Source organism: Mustela lutreola, chromosome 11, assembly GCF_030435805.1.
Source record: "Mustela lutreola isolate mMusLut2 chromosome 11, mMusLut2.pri, whole genome shotgun sequence".
NCBI lineage: Eukaryota > Metazoa > Chordata > Mammalia > Carnivora > Mustelidae > Mustela > Mustela lutreola.
Window position 1 is genome coordinate 102,252,444 of NC_081300.1, and position 22,549 is coordinate 102,274,992.

The 22,549-nt window shown below is 56.6% G+C and overlaps 1 protein-coding gene and 1 pseudogene across 4 annotated transcripts; one reads left to right on the forward strand and one right to left on the reverse strand.

Annotated features, from left to right (window-relative positions):
* Window positions 1–2,448: 2,448 nt before the first annotated feature.
* On the forward strand, window positions 2,449–3,610 carry LOC131811464 (large ribosomal subunit protein uL4-like; annotated as a pseudogene).
* Window positions 3,611–10,433: 6,823 nt separating this feature from the next.
* Window positions 10,434–13,874, reverse strand: LRCOL1 (leucine rich colipase like 1). Of its 4 annotated transcripts, none has more exons than XM_059140052.1 (5): window positions 13,555–13,874; window positions 12,021–12,146; window positions 11,794–11,875; window positions 11,550–11,672; window positions 10,434–10,615 (listed from the first exon to the last, which is right to left on the reverse strand). In XM_059140052.1, the coding sequence occupies exons 1-5, from the start codon at window positions 13,642–13,644 to the stop codon at window positions 10,566–10,568; spliced, it is 471 nt and encodes a 156-aa protein (XP_058996035.1). In that variant the 5' UTR covers window positions 13,645–13,874; the 3' UTR covers window positions 10,434–10,565. The 4 variants fall into 4 exon arrangements, with proteins under 4 accessions (XP_058996035.1, XP_058996036.1, XP_058996033.1 ...); XM_059140053.1 differs by having other exon boundaries at window positions 11,794–11,919; XM_059140050.1 differs by having other exon boundaries at window positions 10,434–10,796; window positions 11,794–11,919.
* Window positions 13,875–22,549: the final 8,675 nt, after the last annotated feature.

Sequence of the window (22,549 nt, forward strand, 5' to 3'; positions counted from 1 at the left end):
CCAGGGGGAGGGGAAGGCATTCAGGACAGCTCCCTGTTCATCTGATATGACCAACAGCCTGTCCCTAACACCGGCCATGGGTATTGTGTTTCTGCCAAACACGCCATAAAGGCAGCCCCTCAAATCGCTCACTGGAAGGTTCTAGAAGGAACTCCATCAGAGTCCTGTGGCTATGCCCAGAATTGGAAGGGTTTATGAGGCTTACTCTGGGCTAAGGGCATTTGCACACCCAGTCACCCCTATGCTGGGAACAGAAAGGTCACTCTGAACAAAACCAGCCCAGTTATACCAGCAACCTGGGACCGACACCACGGGGACTCTGGCCGTCCTGTCACATGCAGGGACAGTCACTGGTTGGCAGGGACTGGTCTCACCACCCCGGTCTTTAGTGGGCGGCCCCCGTGGGAATCCAGGTTTTGTGGCACAAACCTTTAGTCGTGGCTCCCAGCTGGGTGGTTGGGCCGCTGTGCCCTGGGGCTCCCCTGGGCCCCGGGAGAGAACCGGTCCCGTGGGAACGGCAGCTGACAAGGTCCCTCTCCTGAAGGCCGGGTGGACATGCTCGGCTGTGACAGCGCGGTTGTCTGGCTGCGGACTCCGTTCCCTCCATCGGTTTGCAGACCTCGCAGCCCTGACTGGACTCACCCCGTGAGCCTTGAGCGATGGCCCAACAGTCTGTCCTACTGAACACCCGTGTGTCTTCACTGAGAACAGCTGTCCCCTGTCCCCCAGACCACGGTGGCCTCGGACACCTGCCGCCTCGCAAGGAGGCACCTGTGTCATGATCCAGGCAGAACGTGGTGTGTTCGTCCCTGACATGCCTGCTGCTGTGTCACGTTTCTCAGGTCTCACGTGGACGCGGGGAGCGCCCTAAACGGTCCGACCCCGGCCTCGGGGACTTCAGAAATCAGTGGTTGGGATCATGGCCGTCTTGGTGGGGAACACTGCTGCTCATCTGGGGAACAATTGTCTTGTTCTGGGCTTTCTCTTGTCTGTACCTGTGTCATTGCTGTGGCCTCTGCCTCCAGCACAGCGGGACGGCTGCCACAGGGCCACCTCCGGGCTCGGGACACGGCAGAATGGATGTTCATGGGAGGCGGTAAGAGCCGGCACGAGGGGTGGGTGCCGGAACGGTCAAGGAGAGGCCGTGACCACCATGTGCCGTGACCTGGACTCAGAGGCTCCACACCCCTGCCCTGTTCTTGGAATGTGGGTTTCCCCTGCTGTTCCCAGAGGCTGCTCCCACGATGTGGCCATGAGACTGTGACGTGGCGTTGAGACCGTCTGGACAGTCTCGTGAGCCCAGTACAAACCTCTAAGAGGGGGCAGGCGGGTGGGGGGGTCTTCTCCTCTCGCTGCTGCCCAGGATAAGCCATGGACGGGAGTTCCGCTGCTTCTCAAACTGCCGCCCACCGATGTGCAGTGTCTGTCCCTTACCTTGGTCTCTCCCTGTCCTCAGAGCAGTGGCCGGTTCACGTCACATCTGGGAGGTTCACATCACCTCTGGGAGTTTCACGTCACATCTGTTCGGCAGGGAGCCTGCTTCCCCCACCCCCTGCCTCTCTCTGCCTGCCTCTGTGCCTACTTGTGATCTTGGCCTGTCAAATAATAAATTTTAAAAATCTTAAAACAACAACCACTTTCAATCACACAAAAAACTATATAAAACATCCAAGAATAAGTTAAACCAAACAGATGCAAGACCTGTACCGTGAAAACCATAAACACCGACGAAAGGCAAGAAGGCAACTCAGTCAAGGAGAGAGACCTCCCGTGCTCTTGAGCTAGAATATGAGGAATGGTTGAACTACCGCCCAAGGCTGTCTACACCTTCCTGCAATTCCTGTCCAAACACCAGCATGTCCCACAGAGCCAGAACCATCGATCCTAGTATTTTCAGGGAACTACAAAAGACCTTGAATAGGTAAAGCAATCTTGGGGAAAAAAAAACCAAACACAGCTGGTGGCATCAGAACTCCAGACTTCAAGCTCGGTTACAAAGCTGTCACCATCACGACAGCATGGTCCTGGCCCAGAAACACCGAGCCCGGTGGCACAGAGCACAGAGCCCGGAGATGGGCCCCCCGCTCTACCGCCGATCTCCGACGAGGCAGGGGTGACTCTCCACTGGGAGAAGTCTCCTCGACAAATGGTTCGGGGGGACCTGGACAGCCACATGCAAAAGAATGAAACTGACCCACCTCCTTCCAGCACGTACAGAATTAAATTCACGGTCGATGAAAAACCCGAAATGTGAGAAGGAAACCGTGACAACCCCAGGGGAGAACACAGGCAGTCGCCTCCTCTTACTGGCCGCAGCGACTTCTTTCTAGGCATGTCTCCTGAGGGGAGGGCACAAAGCCAAAAAGGAACTAGTGGGATTCCATGAAAATAAAAAGCTTCTAGACAGGAAAAGAAATCATCACCAAAACCAGAACATAGCCCTCTCCTCTCCCCGCGATGGCGTGAGCTCGCCCATTGATATCTGTGTGCCCCGAAAAGGGGGAATCATCTGGCAAAAGTGTTACTCTGCCTGCTGTGTTCAAGGCTCCCATTCGACCGGATATTGTGAACTCTGTTCACATCAGCTTGCACAAAAACAGCAGACAGCCTTGTGCTGTCAGTGAGTCAGCAGGTCCTCGCGCCAGTGCTGAGTCTTGGGGCACTGGCAGAGCTCTGGCCCGAATGCCCAGAATTCGAGGCGGTGGGACTGACCGTTCTGGCCAGGGTGCTTTTGGAAACAGGTGTCGTGGGGGCCGCATGTTGGCACCCACCAAAACCTGGCGCTGTTGGCATCGCAGAGTGCGCACGACACAGAGGCGATATGCCATCTGCTCTGCCCTGGCTGCCTCAGCCTTACCAGCGCTGGTCATGTCTAAAGGTCTTCGTATTGAGGAAGTTCCTGAACTTCCTTTGGTGGCCGAAGATAAAGTCGAAGGCTACAAGCAGACCAAGGAGGCTTAAAGCCTGGAATGAAATCAAGAAGGTCTACACCTCCCGGCGAGTGAGAGCCGGCAAGGACAAAATGAGAAAGCGCCATCGTGTCGCGCCGGGGACCTGCGTCATCTACTGTGAGGACAGCGGGGTCATCGAGGCCTTCAGAAACATCCTGGAGGTACTTTCCTTACTGTAAGCAAACTGAACATTTTGAAACTTGCTCCTGGTGGGTACATGGGACATTTCTGCGTTTGGACCGAAAGTGCTTTCCGCAGGTTAGACGATCTGTATGGTGCTTGGCGGAAGGCTGCCTCCCTCGAGAGTCACTACAACCTTCCCGTGCATGAGATGCTTAATACAGACCTTAGCAGAATCTTGAAAAGTCCAGAGATCCAAAGAGCCCTCCGAGCACCACGCCAGAAGAGTCATCGCCAGGTCCTGAGGATCGGGTTGAAGCTAAACCCCTGCGCGGGGACCATACGCTGGGCCAAGAATCACAAACTCCGGTCGGGTAAGGCGGCGGCAGCCTTAGAAGCCAAAGCAGATGAGAACGTGGTTCCAGGCAAGAAGCCTGTGGTGGGGAGGAAGGCTGCAGCTACCAAGAAATCAGCCGCTGACACGAAGCCTGCAGAAGAGAAACCCTCTGCAGAGAAGCCACCTAAGAACTGAACGTTTGCTCATAGAAGTCAAATAATTTTGGATACCTAATTTTGAATAAAGACGTGATCAAAGCCAAACACACACACACACACACACACACACACACACACACACAACTAGAAGGCAACCTACAGAATGGGAAAAGACATCTGCACATGATGTATCCAATGAACCCAAGAGCTACTAATCAAAACAGATGAAGAATTTATAAAACTCAACACCCCAAAGGAGGAATAATCCTATTAAAAATGGGCAGAAGACACGAACAGACACTTCTCCACAGAAAACCTACAGGTGGCCAGTGGACGCACGAAAAGATGCTCAAAATCACTCATCATCCGGGAAGTGCCAGTGAAAACCAGTACGAGATACCAGCGCACACCGGTCAGGAGGGCTCAAATCGACGAGTCAGGAAACAGCGAAGGTTGTGAGGATGTGGAGAAAGGGGAAATCTCACGCACTGTGCGTGGGAAGGCAAACTGGTGCAGCCCGTCGGGACAACGGCATGGAGGACCAGCAGCTAGGAATGGAGCTCCCCCACAACCCAGCAACCGCACTCCTGGGTGATTACCCCACAAACACAAAACCACTGATTCACAGGGACACGTGCGCCCTGTGTTCAGAACAGCAGTGTCCAGTGGCCTGATCGTGGAAAGAGCCCAGATGTCCATCGGCTGACGGATGGAGGATGGTGACGGGATATTACTCGGCCATAAAAAGGAAGACAATCTTGCCAGTTGCGCTCAGAGACAGAAGAGGGCATTATGCCAAGTGACGTCAGTCAGTCAGAGAAACACAAACACCACATGATTTCACTTGTATGTGGAATTTACTAAACAAGACCTATGAGCAAAGAGAAAAAAGAGACAAACCAAGAGACAGACTCTGAACTGTAGGGAGCACTGACGGTGACTGGTAACTGATGCTACCAGAGGGGAAGGGTTGGGGACAGGGAAACAGGCGAGGGAGGCTGATGACTGCACTTACACCGTGATGGAAAAAAACTAAATGAACAGTTAACATCCGGTCCTAATGAGGCTGGGGGGGAGCAGATGTCCAGAGATTTGCTAGTAGGAGCAAACATTGTTTCTGCCTTTTGCATAGTAACTGGACAGTAGATCCTATTAAAATGAAAAAAAAAAAATTCTTTAACTCATATTCCATTTTGGGGAATCTCTCCCCAAACCAGTACTTGTAGTGGCTAAAGCCAGAGAACCTCTTTCGAGACATGGCTTAGCCACACTGTGAAGTTGATGCAGTGGTTACAGTTTTGTTGACTTCAGGGAAGGCCACATGTGAACAAAAAAGAAACCCAAGCTGCACAGGGACAACCTCCGACACACAAGCTTCGCAACGACGCTATTTTTCCCCAAAGCGGTGGGAGCGGTAGGTGGTGGGGGAGGGGGCGTTATCACTTCATTACATCTCGATATTCTTCTACTTGTTGTAACTTACAGCCGCTGTGCGATAAACCCAAGTGAGAGAAAAATCTCAGCAAGATAAAGCAAGAGGCCCTTCTACTGCGAACACAGCACACGTAGGATCTTGGCGCGTAACACACGTGCTCCTTGGTGGCCCATGTCGACCTTCAGTCTCCCAGCACAGATTCCCACCCCAGCAATAAGGGATTCGCTCCTGATACATCCTCCCTCGATGGTACTAGGAGCGACGATCACAGCCTCTGATCGAAACTTAATAGGCAGGACTTTCTAGACAGATGTCCATCCCCCAAATGGGCTGAGTCCTCTCATTTATGCCCACCTCACGTCCTATGCCAGAAGCCGGTTCTCTGACAGGCAGGAGACCCTTACAGGTCCTTGTGGGACCGGTAGAAGGTTCCATTGGAGGAACAGGGCAGCCAATTCCAAACCCATCAAATCACGTGGAGTTTTCAATATGGAAAGACCAAGCAGTCTCGATCTCACACACACGCCCCCGAGGCTTGGTCATCGTTGGCCACAATGGACAAAACTAGCGCTGTGGCATAGAACAGAAGTGAATTTCCAACAGAAGCAAACAGGGCAATGGAAATTCAACACGAAGCCATTGGGAGAAATGACCAGAAATAACAACAGACTGGACAAAAACAACACGGACGCTCTTCCTCTGACTGTAGACTGACACCTGCTGCGGGAAGACGGGCCGGTTCGGGGAACGCTCCTAGAGCAGCTATGATCTCGGGGAGGTCCTGGTTCTGGGAGCCCAGACAGCCCGGCCGGAAGTGAAGGAGACGCCACACACCCTCGTGTCGTGATTCCTTGGGAAACTGAAATTAGACAATGGGCGCTTCCAGGAGGAAAGAGGTCACTGGTCGCCTCACTTGTGCGGTTCCCTGATGTCCCCTGCTGTGCCACAGAGAGCCTCCTTTGGCATAAGGGAAACACGTTCCGAAGGAGAAGCCGCTGGAATGGACCAGAACCCCTCCAGCTGTGCTGCAGGAGAAGGACCCGTGAACACGGCCTCCATGTCACCTCAGCCACCTCCGCACACACAGAAACTGTACTACGTGCCGAGCCAAGGCTGACCCACTGGAATCCAAACAGAAAAAGGACCCAATCTCATGGGCTGTGTGTGACATGACGTGTGTGACATGAGAAGGAAATGCTATTTCTTGAGGTCAGAGAGGACGAAGGAGCTGTTAAAACAGCCAGATTATGTCACACTGAGCTTGCAGAAATTCACCACATAAACGTCAGTCGTGCACTAGACACATAAAGACAGTGGGAAGCCCCGGTGGTGGAGACCTTGCAGGCCCTGACCGGGGAACAAACACGCGCCTTCTCTAACATCACGAGAGCCTGGAAGCTGGTGTCACAGCAGGGGAAGGCAGGCCCGATGGTGCTGTGCAGGCTAGGGCCCCCGGAGCCTCCTGTCCATGACCTTCCCTCGGAAACACGGCGTCAAGGAAGCCACGGGGCATTTAAGAGGCCGACCTGTGGCCCGTTCAGCGACCGGATATGGTAGCACGTTAAGGTTTCGTGCTGTGCTCGTGCTGATCGCAGCCGGGACCTAGTCCCCTGCGCTGTCATGGAAGTGTGGTTCGGAGAACGTGCCTCACAGGGAAACCGCTCACAAAGTAGGATTGTTGGTGGTCAAGACTCCAGGTGACGCAGACCTGCAGGGCAGACAGACACTTCTGAGAACTTGAATTTGTGCGGGGCCCTAGGTCCCAGTGTGCATTCGTGGGCGCGGGCTATGGAGCCACAGGCCAGATGGCTGTGAGCTGCCGGGCCAGGATCCCGCACGCACCCCTTCGCTGCGAGGAGAAGGCTGTTGTTTTGACACGAGAACGCAGCCCGCGGCGCAGGACGGCTTCCTCTCCTCTGTCCCCCGCCCCCAGGAGCTCCACAGCTCAGCGGCTGCAGGTCCCACTGGGGGCTCATCAGTGCAGACATAGGAAGAGGGAATAGGACAAGGCGACTCCGGGGACCAGGACTGCCCCGAGCTGGAGGGCTGTGCGACTGTGTCGGTGAGGGCAAGACCACAGCTTGCTGACCCGGATTCCCCCGCTGGTGGGGCCCCTTACAGGCAGTGGAGAAAGCCCCGCAAAGACCCCACGGGGAAGGACAACCGGCCTCCCCGGGACACCAGCTTCCCGGGACACCAGCTCCACGTCACCGAAATCTCACTCTGGCCACTGCAGGTCAGACCTCGGCTAGCGGAGGCCGCGCTCTGATTCCAATAAAATCCCTCTCTGCGATATCTGAGCTTTCTCCTTCCTGCTCCCCACACCCGGACAGGAATCGAGCACGAGACTGGGTGTGTTATTGAATGATAAACTAAAAACCATTGTTCGTGGGAGATACCTGCTCAGTGTATCATTAACATGAAAGCCAGGAGGACACAGACCATCTGTGAGCACTCGCGGCCCCGAAACCCCACAGGCCTCAGGGGACATGCGTGCATCTGTGCGGGTTTGGGCTTGGACTTGGGCAGACACGGGGGCACACGGGTCTGCTCCTTGTCCCGACCTCGCCCGTCAGCCCCTGTTCCAGGCCCCGGGCTCCCCTGACCTGGAGGGCTCACGCGGGCCTGGCACTCACCCTGTCACTGTCCTGGGAGCCCAGGCCATCACCTGCGTGGCCTGCACTGCGCCCTCTGCCCCTCGCCAGCCCACCTGGCGGCCCCGTGAATCTCCGGGTCCGCCCCAGAGCACCTGACTGGCCTCAGAGTGGAAGGACCCCCAGCCTGGGAGGGTCCTTGAGGCGGTACATTGAACACCCCCAGCCCCGTGGACGGCCTGCCGCCGGGGTCCCGGGCCTCTCCAGCAAAGGAGCCCGGCCCTCCCCGTGGACCTCGCTGCCCAGCAGTGCGGATTGTCCAGCCCCAGCTTCAGGGGCCGCATGCGGCTTGGATCTGTCGACACCAAGCGTCTCTGAGCACCGGCTGCCCCTCTAGGTCCCGGCCGGCCCTGCCTGCGGCACCCTGTGCACGCGCACTAGGCCCACGGTCTGTGGGTCTCCAACTACACCTGCGCCAAGATGGCTGCATGGCCACCCTGCCTGTGTTCCCCGGGGTCAGGGGTGTTGGCAGCAGACCTGCTCCCCCAGAAGCCTGCTCAGAGGCCTGGGCTCTACCTAAGGGCCCCTGTTTCAGGTCCAGGCTTTCCCCTTGGTCCTAAGCTCCCGGCTCGTTCTGAGCTGCAACAGAAATCCTGGGGCACCTGGGTGACTCAGTCGGTGAAGCATCTGCCTTTGGCTCAGGTCATGATCCTGGGTCCTGAGATTGAGCCCCACGTGGGGATCCCTGCTCAGTGGGGAGTCTGCTTCCCCCCTCTCTGCTCATGCTCTCTCAAATGAAATCTTTTTTTTTTTTAAATGGTATTTCCTTTAATTTAAAAAAAATAAAAATAAAGACAGAAATCTCTTCCAAATCTTAAAAGGGAACTTGTCTTTTGGGTGAATGATACAATTTAGGAACTATGTTTAGCTGCTAGAAATACAGGTGTGGAAAAGTGACTTGGGTCCCGGATGTGGGTGTCCCCATGAATCTGGCACAAGCAGTGGGGGCAGGAGTGTCCCAGGCACTCCACCGTCTGCTCTGACAGCTGGTGAGTGACAGCCAACACGTCACACGCTTCTCTACCATCTCTTGGTCTCCTTGGTGAACTATGCGTGCAAGACTTTCGTCTACTTTCTGACTGGGTTGTTTAGTAACTGTTAAGTTCCAAGAGTTTTTATGTATTCTGGATACAAGTTCTTTGTTAGATGTGTTCATTCTCTTAACAGTGTCAACCCCAGGGGTGCCTGGCTGGCTTGGTGGGTAGAGCATGTGATGCTTGACCTTGGGGTTGTGAGTTCGAGCCCCACCTTGGGTGCAGAGATTACATAACAAAAAATAAAATCTTTTTTTATGGGGCGCCTGGGTGGCTCAGTGGGTTAAAGCCTCTGCCTTTGGCTCAGGTCATGGTCTCAGGGTCCTGGGATCAAGCCCTGCATCAGGCTCTCTGCTCAGTGGGGAGCCTGCTTCCTCCTCTCTCTCTCTGCCTGTCTCTCTGCCTACTTGTGATCTCTGTCTGTCAAATAAATAAATAAATAAAATCTTTTTAAAAAATATATTAAAAATAAATAAAATCTTTTTTTTTTAAAGTGTCTGTCATAGAACAGAAATTCTTATGTTAGCGGTTTAACTACTTTTTCTCTTATGAGGGACATGTGGCCACATCAAAGAACTCTGCTGAATCCAAGGTCAAGAAAATAGCCTATTTTTTTAAGATTTATTTTTTTTTTGTTTTAGAGAGAGAGAGGAGGGGCAGAGGGAGAGAATCTCGAGCAGATTCCCTCGTGAGTGCAAAGCAACAGGAATCTTGGGGGCTCCTCCCACAATCACGAGATCATGACCTGACCACGCGCTCCACCCTATTTTTCTTCTAAATGCTTTAGATCTTTTGTTTTACATTCAGATCTGTTCCTTCCGTTTTTTGTTTGTTTGTTTTGTTTTGTTTTTTGTTTTTTGTTTTGTTTTTTTTTTAATTTTATTTATTTATCAGAGAGAGAGAGGGGGAGAGAGCAAGCACAGGCAGACAGAATGGCAGGCAGAGGAAGAGGGAGAAGCAGGCTCCCTGCTGAGCAAGGAGCCCGATGTGGGACTCAATCCCAGGACGCTGGGATCATGACCTGAGCCGAAGGCAGCTGCTTAACCAACTGAGCCACCCAGGCGTCCCTGTTTTTTGTTTTTTAACTATGATTTGCGGCTTACCTGAGCTGTTCTTACTGGGATAGAAGCAAGGCTTTTCCTTTCTCTGCAGGGATCATCTTAGCTCAAGATAAGGGGAGAGAGAGGAGGAAGAGCGAGCGGAGGACGGAGAGGAGGAGGAAATCATTTTTCATGAAGCCCAGAAAAGAAGCCTAGTGTCAGCAGGTGTGGGTGATGGAGACCCCAGAAGATCGTCATCCGGGTGGCTACGGTGCTGAGCTCTGGGAACGGCGAGCAGCCGCTGGTGCGGATAGGCTCTCATTAGCCAGGGCACCTGTCCCGAGAGATGCTCCTGGACCGGGGGCCAGAGCAGGAAGGACGAGTGACCCAAGGAAGTGGGAGCCCCTCCAGGGCGACCTCAGCTCCCACCTGCTCCTGGCGGCCCCTTTTCAGTTTGGACGGACTGACCGACTGTCTCTACTTGCAAGGACAAGAGGCGTTTGTGCATGGGGAGGGGCTCCGCCTCGGGTCTTAAACGCTGCAGCTCTGGCTCTTTCCCTTCCCAGTAAGACCCGATCTCTGACTAGTCGCGCATCCTCAGGAAGGCAGCCTTGGACGTGACCCAAGCGGGTGCCACTACGCCATGGCTCCACATTGTTTTTCCCTTTGTTGTCTGAAAACAAAAATGGATGCGACAAAACACGCCGGGTGAGTCAGCAGGTGTTTATTGGTGGGAAGGTTCTGGGAGCCGCAGTTTGTCCCCGGACACGCGCACCGTCTGCCTCAGGAGCTCCCCGCTGGGAGAAGGGACAGACACGTCTGCCGCCTCCAGGTCCTCACAGCCGGGAGAGAGCAGCGTGGACCCGAGAGCCAAGCTCCCCTGTCACTGAAGGACCAAGTGAGAGAAAGTGCCACATGCACGGGGGAGACAGGTGCCTCACAGCTCTCCGCCCCCCTCGGCCATCAGCTCGCCTGCGGCCAGGGCAGCCGTGGGAGCCCAGCAGGGAACACGTTTCCGGGAACACCCGCTGTGCCCGGGGCTCCTCGAGGAGCCGATGGCACCGCACCTGGCGAGATGGGGTTATGTGCTCAAGAATTTGGGAGACAGAGACCCCTTTACGATCAGAAAAAAGTTACCGATCCCAGCCTCAAGCCAGGTGCCTGCACACGCACACAACACTGCACCCCCAGTTCTCTCTGCAGCCCCCCAGCCCGACTCCAGCTGCTGTGGCACCCACCCCTCAGGCCTTCACTGTCTCTGACTCCCCCACCTCCGTCCCCATCTCCGTCCCCACGCCCACCACTCTGTCCGCCACCCCCACCCTGGTCTCCGTCTGCCCAGGTCCCATGCACGCCCCCCCCCCCCACGACCCGTCTGCAGGGCAGGGGCGCAGGTCTTGTGCCCTAGGAGGCTGACCTCTGTCCTTGCGGTTTTAGGGTTACTGTTCCGCTCTCCCAAGGGTCCAAAAGGAGCGGAGGGAAGGAGAGCGCGGGCCGGAGTCGTCCTCCCGCGGGCCGCCCTTCCTCAGTCCCACGGTTGTGAATCCTGATGCTGCCCCCGCTCGGGGCTCACCCCGCAGCCCCGCAGCTAACGGGGCCCTTCACCAGGCGCGCGGCACCTGCTTCCCACGGGGACCCTGACCGCGGGGCCCGGTCCCCCCAGGGCCTCTTTCCTTTCCGGTTAAGGAAAACCGACCCGGAGGCCGCCGGCGTCAGCCCCTCCCGGAAGGGGGCGCCCCGCGGGTGTGGAGACCCGGGCCCCCTCGCGGGCCGCGGGCCTCGGGCGCCGCGGGAAGCCCCTCCCGGGGGCGGGCGCTCACCAAGGGCAGGCACTGCGCCAGGAGGCCGCTCCGGCGGACGCAGCGGGGACAGCTGACCTCGCTGAGCGCGATGCAGCACTGGCTCCGGCACTCCCGGTGGTGGCCGCAGCGGGCGCCGTCGGGCTGCGGGCGCAGAGCGGGCTCGGCTCCGGCCCCCGCCGGCCCCCCCCCCGGCCGCCCCCCCCCGGCCGCGCCCCCCGCCCCCCGCCACGCCCCCCCCCGGCCGCGCCCCGCCGCGCCCCACCCTGCGCCAAGGCGTGCACTGCAGGAAGATGCCCCGCGGCCTGCAGAACGTCTGCGAGCTGGCGCTGTTGGTGACGCAGCAGCTGCTGCGGCACTCGGCGTGGTCAGAGCACGGGTCCCTGTTGGGCTGCGGGGACACCGAGCGCCGGCGCTCCCCACCGGCCCCTCCCCCGCCGCCCGCGGCCCTGCCCGCCCCGCCCCTCGCGCCGCCCCCCTGCCCGCTCGCACCTTCCGCCAGGGCACGCACTGGAGGAAGAGGGTCTTGGCGGCGCAGAAGGCCTGCGGGTTGGGGCTGTTGGGGACGCAGCAGCGGCTCTGGCACTCGGAGTGGTCGCTGCACGCTTCTCCCGTCCTCTGCAAAGCCGGGCACCGTCTCGCGGCCGCCCGCCAGGGCTTCCCCGTCTCCGAACACCCACCCCTTCTTTCTGCGTCCCTTCGGGTTTCCTGGAATATTCCCGACCCGGCGGGTTCGGTGGCCGATGGGGTGAGAGGGAGCCAGAGGACATGGAGAGGAAGGGAGCTGACGTCGGCCGTGCCTGTCGTGAGCCACGTGGGCAGCAAGGTAAACCGAGGCACAGGCTCAGAGAGGGCAGGTGCCTCCTCGGGGGTCACAGAGTCCGCCCAGAGCTGTGGCCGGGGTCCCATCCACCCCCTGAAGGCCACCTGCTCCCCAGGCCTTTGATCCAAGTTTTCAAACTTCAGGTCTCAAAATTCCTCTGCAAACTCAAAAACTTACTAAGGCGCCCAAAGCTGGTGTCAGTGTGGGTTCTTGCTAACGACTTTAGAAGTTTTACATGTTTATGCGGAAACCTATTTAAAAATAGGCTCCCTGTCCCGTGTTAACATAAAGAGCAACTTTTTATGAAAAATCGGTATATTTTCCAAACTAAAGGAAACAGGCTGACTCCTGCCTGCCTTCCCGAGACCGGGGGCTGTTGGGGGTGAGATCCCCCCCCACCCCCCACCCCCGTCTCCCGGGAGACCCCAGCCGCGCCCCCCGCCCCCCCCCCCCCGTCCCCGGGGAGGGAGGGACAGGGCAGAGCCCCACCCAGGGCTAGTCAGAGCAGGCTGAGTACGGGGCGCCCCCCAGCAGGGCCTGAGGAACGGAGCACAGGGCGGCTGATGCCTCCACACTAGAGACTCACTCGCTGGCGTTCACACACTGAGAACTTCTGTTTGGTTTGGTTTTGAAAATCTTAATAAAACGAAAGCTCGGAAGGCACCTGGGGACCAGGGCCTGGAGCCCAGCGAGGTGGCTTTTCAGGTGAGAAGCGGCCAGATGGGGAAGCTCACTCCTGGCCTGGGGCACTGAGGTCGCTCCTGGGCCATGACCCAGCGCCAGGCTGCAGGACCCAAGCTCCCCTGCCTCACGTGGGGCCCCGAAGCCCTGGCCTCCCGCGGGCTGCCTGCCATGCAGTGGGTGCTGTGGACGTGGAGGGACTGGTGGCCTAGGGGGGTGAAGAGGCAGCGCAGGCACTCTCACGTTGCCCACACCCCTCCCAGCAAGAGACGCTTTCTCGGCCCCCAACCCACCCCCACCGTGCTGCCATCTGGCCTGGATTTGGTGTTGGGGTCCTGGGCACCAGAATCAGCCATCCTGGGGGCCCCAGGGCTGGGGAGGAGGATGTGCTCCCAGGCACCCTCCTTTCCAGCCCCCAGACCAGACTCGTGGGGGCAGACACTGCAAGGAAGGAGCCAGGATTCCCAGAGAGCCCGCATGAGGCCGCGTCCACGGGCGCAGTGCCACGGGGTGTCCGCTGACCTTATTGAACAGGAACAAGCTCTTGGGCTTCCAGGCCATGCTCATGGGCAGCAGCGACAGCAGCAGCAGCAGGTGCCTGGCGCACGCCATTGGGCTTGTGGTTTGTGGACGCCCCAGACGGCCATCCCTGCCCCCACGGCACCCGCGTGGGCACCTGCTTCCTGCCGTCCGTCCCAATCTTGCCTTTGCAAAGTAGAATTTTTTTAATTAATAACTAATAATTATTTTCTAGAGCAGCTTTAGGCTTCCAGAAAAATTGTGCATCAAGTACAGAGAGTTCTTCTGCAGCCCCGCTTCCCCCGCCTGTCTCCTCTTATTAACCGCTGTGGGCCGGGTTGCCAGGGAGCGTCAGCTGACAGTGATACATTGTTACAACCACAGGTCAGCTGATGGTGATACATTGTTACAACCACAGGCACAGCTTCCCCAAGGGGAAGCTGCTTGTGCTGGAAATTCTGGGGTTGGACATATGGCACCAGATTAGCACAACAGTGTTTCCACTGCCCTAAAACCCCTGGGCTCCAGAGTTCCTCCTTGCCCAGGAAACTCTGGCAGACACAGATCTTTGAGGGGATCTTCTTAGGGCCTGTCCTTGTGCCTTTCCCCCCCCCCCCGTGTGCTGAGTTGGAACCCTACAAAGCAGCCCTTCCAGACCCGCTTCCTTCACTCCCTAAAACTCATTTAAGGTTCCTCCAAGTATCTTCTACAGCTTGATGGCAAATCTCTGTTTATCACTGAGTGGAAAATGAATTCTCAACACCCCTTTTTCTGGGGAACACTTGTGCCTCTCTGAGTTAAACAGGAGCCTCTCTGCTGCTAGAGAGCTCCCGTGGGTCCCTCACTGCTCAGCCCCTGCCAGTCCAGCTCCTGTCTCCCTGGGTAGGGCAGGACACCCAGGCCCCAGCCGTCCCTGTCCCCACGCTGGGGTGGAGCGCCTGCAGCTGCAGGGCACAGGTGACTCTCCCAGCCTGGATCCAGGAGGGATGGCCAGGAGGTCCAGGTCAGCCTCAGATCTAGCCTGAGCTGCCACCACCCTAATGGGGTTATTTGGCTCGCTATTCATAAAGCTGACAGCTTGGTCTCCAATTTTGCCCCTTTGCTCTTGGGGTGCCTCGGTGGCTCAATTTGTTGGGCATCTGCCTTCGGCTCAGGTCATGATCTCAGTGTTCTGGGATTGAGTCCCGTGTCGGGTTCCGGCTGAGCAGGGAGCCTGCTTCTCCCTCTGGCTCTGCCTGCCACTGCCCTGCTTGTGTTCTCTTGCTCTCTCTCAAATAAATACATTCTTTTTTAAAAAATTAAATAATAAAGTAAACAATTCAGTGGTCTTTAGCACACTTTTAAAAAAGATTTATCTTAAAATTTTTATTTATTTGACAGAGATCAGAAGTAGGCAGAGAGGGGCACCTGGGTGGCTCAGTGGATTAAAGCCTCTGCCTTCAGCTCGGGTCATGATCCCAGGGTCCTGGGATGGAGCTCTCTGCTCGGCAGGGGGCCTGCTTCTCTTCCTCTCTCTCTGCCTACCTCTCTGCCTACTTGTGATCTCTCTGTCAAATAAATAAATAAAATCTTAAAAAAAAAAAAAAGAAGTAGGCAGAGAGACAGGCCCCTGAGATCATGCCCAGGACCCTGAGATCATGACCTGAGACAAAGGCAGAGACTTAACCCACTGAGCCACCCAGGCGCCCCCAAAATATTTATTTTAGAGCGAGCGGCCACGGGAGCCCACGTGGGGGAAGGAGCAGAGGAAGAGAAACTCCCCGGCAGACCGCCCGCTGAGCTGGGCTCCATCTCACGACCCTAAGACCATGACCGGAGCCAAAACTAAGAATCGGGCGCTCAACTGACTGAGCCCCCCAGGCACTCCGATCTAGTATGTCCTTAATGCTGTGCGACCATGTCCTCTTTCTAGTTCCAGAACATTCCATCATCCTATAGCACCACCCGGAGTCCATCAGTTCTTTCTGGTGTCTTCCAGAGGTCAGAGCCTCTGGGGAGCATTCTGACACCGAGGCCTCAAATCCCAACACGTTGTGTCCCAAAGCCCCACGGGTGCAGGAGCCCCAAGAGTGCAGGAGTAGGTGCCCCCCCAACCCCAAACCTCTGGCCTCAGGCCTGTTTCCTGCTCACTCTCCCCACCTCCCACCCCGTCCATGTTCTAGAACCTCTCCTTGAATTTGTCTTCCTGCACCCTTGACAGTGCTCCCCGCAGGATGGCCAGCCCCCAACCCAGGGCCCACGAGCCTCAAACTCAGACCTGCCTTGAGTTCCTGTCCCAGGTTCCCTCTGTTTGCTGCAGGGCCTTGGGGGGACGCTGAGCCTTTCTGGGACCTTGTTTCCCTGTGTGTGAGGTGAGGGGTGGGCTCCCACCATCCCACTGGTGTCCCCTGAGCCTCTGGTTTCCAGATGATTTAGGGAAGCCGTGCTCTTCTCTCCTTTTGTTCCTTCCTGGGGTCACTTGTGCTGCAAAGCTGTTTGCTAAGCTTCCCAGACCGTTCGGGTCCCAAGGCCGGGAACATTCCAGACTGCGAAACAAGTCCTCCCTGGGGGGCTGGTCCGGCTGGGCACCAGGAATTCAGAAGCACAGAATCCCCCCAGGGAGAAAGGCAGACACACAGTGGCCTGTGTGCCTGGAGGGGACGCAGATGGAGGAGGAGGGCCCAGTAGCTGAGCAGGATGGGGGAAGCCAGCGGAGCGGCACGGGGCTGCCCGGGGACGCCTGGTTGGGGGCGGGCGGCCAGTCAGGAAGGTCATGAGGAGCCAGAGCCAGGCAGGGGTGCTGGGCAGGGAAGGGGCCTCAATGGCGCGTCCGTCCACTCAGCAGGGGCGCCGCTGCTCTGGCGTCGGACGCTGGCGTTTCCCCAGAGCACGGACAGCACGAGTCCTCTCAGCACCCAATCAGCTTCACAGAAACACCCAGAAACGAGCTGCTGCTCACGTGAAATGCAAGTCCCCCTGAGGGTGAACTCAGCAACAGGAGACCTCTCGGAAAGGCAAGGGGAGGCTCACCGCTCACCATTTGCATCACAAAACTGCCAGTGGCGGGGGACTTGGCCAGAGTCTGCGTTTTGGCTTTCTGTCCTCTTGTACTCACTTTCTCTGGGGCGGACCAGAGCTCACACACAGCGGCATGGCTGGACCCTCTCACTCACCAGCTCTGCTGACTGGTTTCAGAAGAGACACATGCACGGGGAGCCTCTCTGATCTGCGGTCGCCGGACCCTGCCAGCCTGGGAGGCAGAGCGCCGGAAAGCCGCGCACGCCTCGCTCTTCCACTGCTTACCCCCCAAAAAGCACTTCACAGTCTGTTTCAGTGCGTGGTACTGGTGGTTACATATCTTCCCCTCAGAGACGCAGCGGCGATGTCTGCGTGGGGGTCCACCTGCTGGCGGCCGGCGAGGTATGGGGGGAGGAGGGGGAGGGTCCCGCACGTTCCCAGCACAGCGCATGGCAGCCTTGAGCACAGCCTTCCAGGGCGCCCTCCGCGCGGCTGCTCTGAAGCTGCCCACCCGGAGGCTCCTGCCACCATTTCGCAGACCCCCAGGAGCCCGAGGTCAGACCATACAGAAATAGCCCTTAGAAGGTAGCCAAGTGTCTCCACGGTTCAAGGCCAGACCCATCTTTTTGGGCCAGACTGTCCATGAGAGAGGAACCCGGGTGCCCAGACTGCAATGGCCAACTGCAGTCTGTCAGCTGGCCCTGGATGACCAGCCCTGGGCCGGCGATGGGGCTTCCCCAATGCAGGACCAGCCTGAGACGCCAACTGTGCCCCTCAACCACTCATGTGGGATGTCTACACCAGTCCCTAGGGCTTCGCAACACATCGACACGGTGGGCGGGTCGACCACGGATATTGGTCCCTTGCCATCCTGGAAGGGTGGATGTCCAGACCCAGTTGTGGGCAGGGCCATCCCCTCCAAGGCCCCTCTCGTGGGGCGCAGACGCATGGGCTCCCTGAGCTGAGCTGAATCCTACTCCGCTGACCACGGCCCCAGTGTTTTCCCGGGGCTCCAGGCACGGTGGGAGGGGTGCAGGAGCCCATTCCGCCCCCTGCCTGCCGGTCAAAGCTCTCAGGTGCCCTGAAGCACAAGTCCTGGAGAAATGACACCAATGATGGGCGGGAAAACATCTTTGAAGATAAACGTCGAATCCATAATCATTATGTGAATTCTGAAAGTCCTGCTTCCATTCCTATCAACCCTAATGCTGGAAGTATCGCAAGTACATAATAGCTAAATTTGAATCACAACTTGAACATTTTATTTCATTATTTTTGTAAAGACTTCTATTTATTTATTTGCCAGAAAGAGACACAGCGAGAGAAGGAACACAAGCAGGACAGTGGGAGAGGGAGAGGCACACTCCCTGCCGAATAGAGAGTCCGATGTGGGGCTCGAACCCAGGACCCTGGATCGTGACCTGAGCTGAAGGCAGAGGCTTAACGACGGAGCCACCCAGCTGCCCCACCACTTGAACTTTTAGAACGTCAAACTTGCTGTGTTCTTTTTGCTGCTTAAACAGGGGTAAAAACCTTATGGTCTCAGACCTTCTTGTGGGCCCTTGAGAAGTTCAGAGCCTAGCTTAGAAAATTGGGCCTGATGTGTCCAATCCATCCAACAGTCCGCACCCCACGGACACACCGTCCACACGGAGCAGCTCCAGCCCTCCGCCGTCCACAGAAGCCAAGAGGGGAGCAGCCCCAGGGTGCACGATGAAGGGTCCATCCATACAATGAAATAGGATCCACCTGCAGAAGGAAGGGACTTCCGGCACCGGCCGCCCATGGAAGGACGCAGAGGACACGGTGCCGAGAGAAAGAGGCCAGAACCAGAAGGACAAACATGGAGGAGGATCCCGGTTACCGGAGGCCCCAGAGCCGTTGGGCTCCTAGAGACGGAGCGGATGGTGGGTGCCAGGGGCTGGCTGGGGTCTGTGTTTAGTGGGGACAGAGCGTCCGTTTGGGAAGACGAGAGAGTCCCGGATCCGGATCGGGTGGCAGCTGACAACACACTGTGGATGTGCTTAATACCCGCGAACTGCACCATCACAAAGACTACGATGGTGAAATGTTTACGTGAAGGGAAACTTCCCACGGGAATCAAAGGCCACAGGTCCCCACGTCGCCAGCCCTGGAGGAAGCGTAGTTCCTGAACTTGAAGAACTGGCAGTCTTTTTTCTTTTTTTCCAAAGATTCTACTTATTTATGTGACAGACAGAGATCACAAGTAGGCAGAGAGGCAGGCAGAGGGGGAAGGGGAAGCAGGCTCCCTGCTGAGCAGAGAGCCCGATGCGGGGCTCTATCCCAGGACCCCGAGATCATGACCCGAGTGGAAGGTAGAGGCTTAACCCTCTGAGCCACCCAGGCGCTCCTACAACCAGCATTCTTGACCCCCACTTCTGTTAAAATACTCCTTTATGGGGTGCCTGGATGGCTCAGTCAAGCGAACATCTGCCTTCAGCTCAGGTCATGATCTCAGGTTCCCGGATCAAGTCCCACATGGGGCTCCCTGCTGGGCAGGGCATCTGCTCCTCCCTCTCGCTCTGCCCTTCCCCCCACCGGTGCATGCTCTCTCTCCCTCAAATAAATAAATTCTTTTAAATATATATATATATATATTCTTTTATTTTTTAAATAAACATTTATAGATTTTATTTATTTATTTGAGGGACAGAGAGAGCACAAGTAGACGGAGAGGTAGGCAGAGAGAGAGGGGGAAGCAGGCTCCCTGCCGAGCAGAGAGCCCAGTGAGGGACTCCATCCCAGGACCCCGGGATTGCGACCCGAGCCGAAGGCAGATGACTAACGACTGAGCCACCAGGCGCCCCTATATATTCTTTTATAGAAGGAGTCTCTTTTCTTGGATGTTTGTTTATGGCTCTCAGACCAGACATCGGTCCACAGGCTTTCCTTCCAACCCCAACATCAGGTGTGACTCCACAGTATCTCAGTCTGGCAAGTAAAACTTGATGCAAACCTCACCAAAGAGTAGGGATCCCATTATATTATTCCCAGAACCATGACTGCCATAAACCCCTTACGCGGGAGCCTTACCCTCCGTGTGACTTTTGCTGTCTCTGAGCAAAGGCGGCGTGCCCCGCACCAGGACCACTCTGCACTCCTCCACGCAGAGGAGCAGGCCACAGGGGGAAATGTGCCAGACGGCACAGTCCTTGCAGAAAATCTCTCCCCGGAAGTTGATAACTGCCCAAGCGTTCCATGGTCCTGCCTTTTTATCCTAGGCCCTGACGGCTCCTCCGTGGAGAAGTGGGACCAGCCAAGCCATGATTCCAGAAAAGACTCCAACTGGTGAGGGAGAATCAGGAGGACGGAGGCCAAGAGAGCCCAGGGCAAAGTCAGGGGATCTCCTCTCCTACTGCGCCTGTCTCCCCTTCCACCCCACGGGGAGACTTTCACCACTCTGCAGGAGGGACCGCATGTAGGCGGGCATGGCAGGACCACACGGGAGTGGGAGCCAGCCAGGGATCCTGGCCGAGCCACCGCAGCAACCCCAGCTTCCCCTGCTCTCCCCACTTCCAATTCAGGACCAGCCAAATCATGTCCCCCAACCAATCAGGTGGGATGCCCCCTCTCCCCTCGGGGCACCTCCACCACCTTCTCGACCTCCAGCATCTTCCCCTGTGGGTCCGCGGGTCCCACCTGGAGGCTGACTCCCAAGCCTGGATAAAGGGCCTGTGTGTCCTCACTGACTGGTGGGGGGGGGGGGGGGTCTTCATCTATTTCTGCAGACACCATTCATTCCATAACCGTTTGCGGACGTACTCACTGCCGACTAGCCGCCAGGCTCTGAGCCGCGAGGGCTGAATGCCCCCTCCCCACCCCCCACCCACCTGAGCACCTAGTCTAGTTGACCCAAAGGTCGTGTCAACCAACAGACGGTGTAGAACGAGGCAGAGCGCTGCAGGGCGAGCTGGGGCTGCCGGAGCCAGGAAGGGGCGAGTGGGGCGAGCAGGAGAGCGGAGGATGTGCGGGTGGGAGGCTCAGGCCGGGAAAGTGGGCACCGCAGCGGCTCCGGAGGGGCAGGGGCAGGGGCAGCGCTGACGCACAGGGACTGGGGTGCTTACCGCCCTCTCTCAGGCCCTGTGGGCGGGCGGCACAGAGGGAGCGGTTTTCTCTCCATCCGAGTCCCCGCAGGGTCGGTCAGCCGGTCATGCGCGGGCCGCGCGGCCCTGAAGACGCAGGAATGCACGGAGTCCGGGGGTCCAGACGCAGCAGCAGCAGGGGGGGGGGGAGGCTGTGATGCGCATGGGGCTTCTATTAGGGGCGGTTGGCTTTCTAAACTCCGACTGTGATGTTTGCACAACCCTGTGAAGATACTAGAAACAGTGAGTGCCACACTCCAAATGGGTAAATCGTTTGGCATGTAAATTTGATCTCCATAAAGCTGTTTAGAAAAGGAAATCTATTCTTGCTTTTATACTGAACCTTTAACTTGGTTGTTTTTACATTGTTATGCTTTTATTCTATTCTTGCCTAGAGTAGTATTTCCTGCTAACCAAAGGTTTTAGAATTCAATTGAATAACAATTTTTTCACTTGTAAAATTTCACTTGTAAACTTTTTCACTTGAAAAACTATTAGGAAACTCAGTCCTCCTGAGACTAATTTCTTTAACTTATTTAAAAATATTATGTGGGTGCCTGAGTGGCTCAGTCTTTAAGCGTCTGCCTTTGGCTCAGGTCACGATCCCAGGGTTCTGGGATCGGGCCGCGCACTGGGCTCCCTGCTCAGCAGAAAACCTGCTTCTCCCTGTCCCTCTGCTATCCCCACCTCGCATGCATGCTCTCTCTCTCAAATAAATAATTAATAATAAATGTAAAGTATTATGCAAATTATAAATGTTAATGGACACTGTGGCTGTCCTTACAAGGTCCGCGACTAGGGTCCCCCCGGGTTTTTTCCAGCCTGGGGAGTTTGCATTAAGTGTTTTCATTTCGTTGATTTTTTTCAGTAAACAGGTTTTTTTCTTTCTTTCTTTCTGTCGTTCCTTCTTCTTCTTTCCCAACGTGGGGCTTGAACTCACGATCAAGTCACATGTTCTACCAACCAAGCCTGCCAGCGGCTCCCATTTGATTTCTTCATTTTCTTCCCAGCAGATTTCCAGACACCCCGCATAAACGTCCCGGTAAGCACTCGGAGTCTCCCAGACCCAGTCAAACAGACTCCACACGGAATGCGTTCTAGTAACCGGAATCTTCCCAGGGGCCTGGCCCCTCCTTTCGGCTTGCCCTGCAGCCCTAATGACACAGGGCAGGCGACTCATCTCTAGAACGGAAATCAATACATCCTGGGACCAATGCGAGATTGTGTAACACCTTTTTCTTCTGAGAAAAGACAAGGAAGACCCGCCGCATGCAGAAGACAAAATGCCCGAGCTTCTCCAGCGGCGAGGAGAGCCGCAGAGCCGAGATGCTCTTTCTGTCGGTCTGTCGGTCTGTCCTTGTCACTGGAATTCAGCGGTCTCCCCCAAACTGTTCAGACACCTCCCCCTAAAGTCATTGTGCCTGGGACCCCACAAGCCACACCCACCTGCAGACACAAGCCTTTGCTCAAATCAGATCATTTTCTTCAGTTACTCATCACTTTGTGTCTTTCTTTCTGGAGCCCCGTGCCCCAGGCTCCCGACGGTCCTCTTGCTCTGGAGCACCCCTCTGGGTGCTCCACTGGGAGTCGGTGGTGCTCCCTCCACTTGGCCTCCGGGACGAGCTGTTCTCTTTCGGCTCACCTGCCTGAACCACGATGGGATGGAGAAGAGTCTGTAATCCTCTCAGCACACTGCTTTGCTCTGGCTGAAGCTGCTGGTGGTGGGGCCAGATGTTGAGTGAGGACATGTGCCCCTCCTGCTGGGTGGGATCAGGCAGGTCACTGCACCAGACACATGCAGTGACCAGCCCCCCCGGCCAGCGGTAAAGCCATGTCCCCTATGCTCCTGTAACCCATAGTGGACAGAGTGAACAGCTCCTCCCCTCCAAGGCATGGAG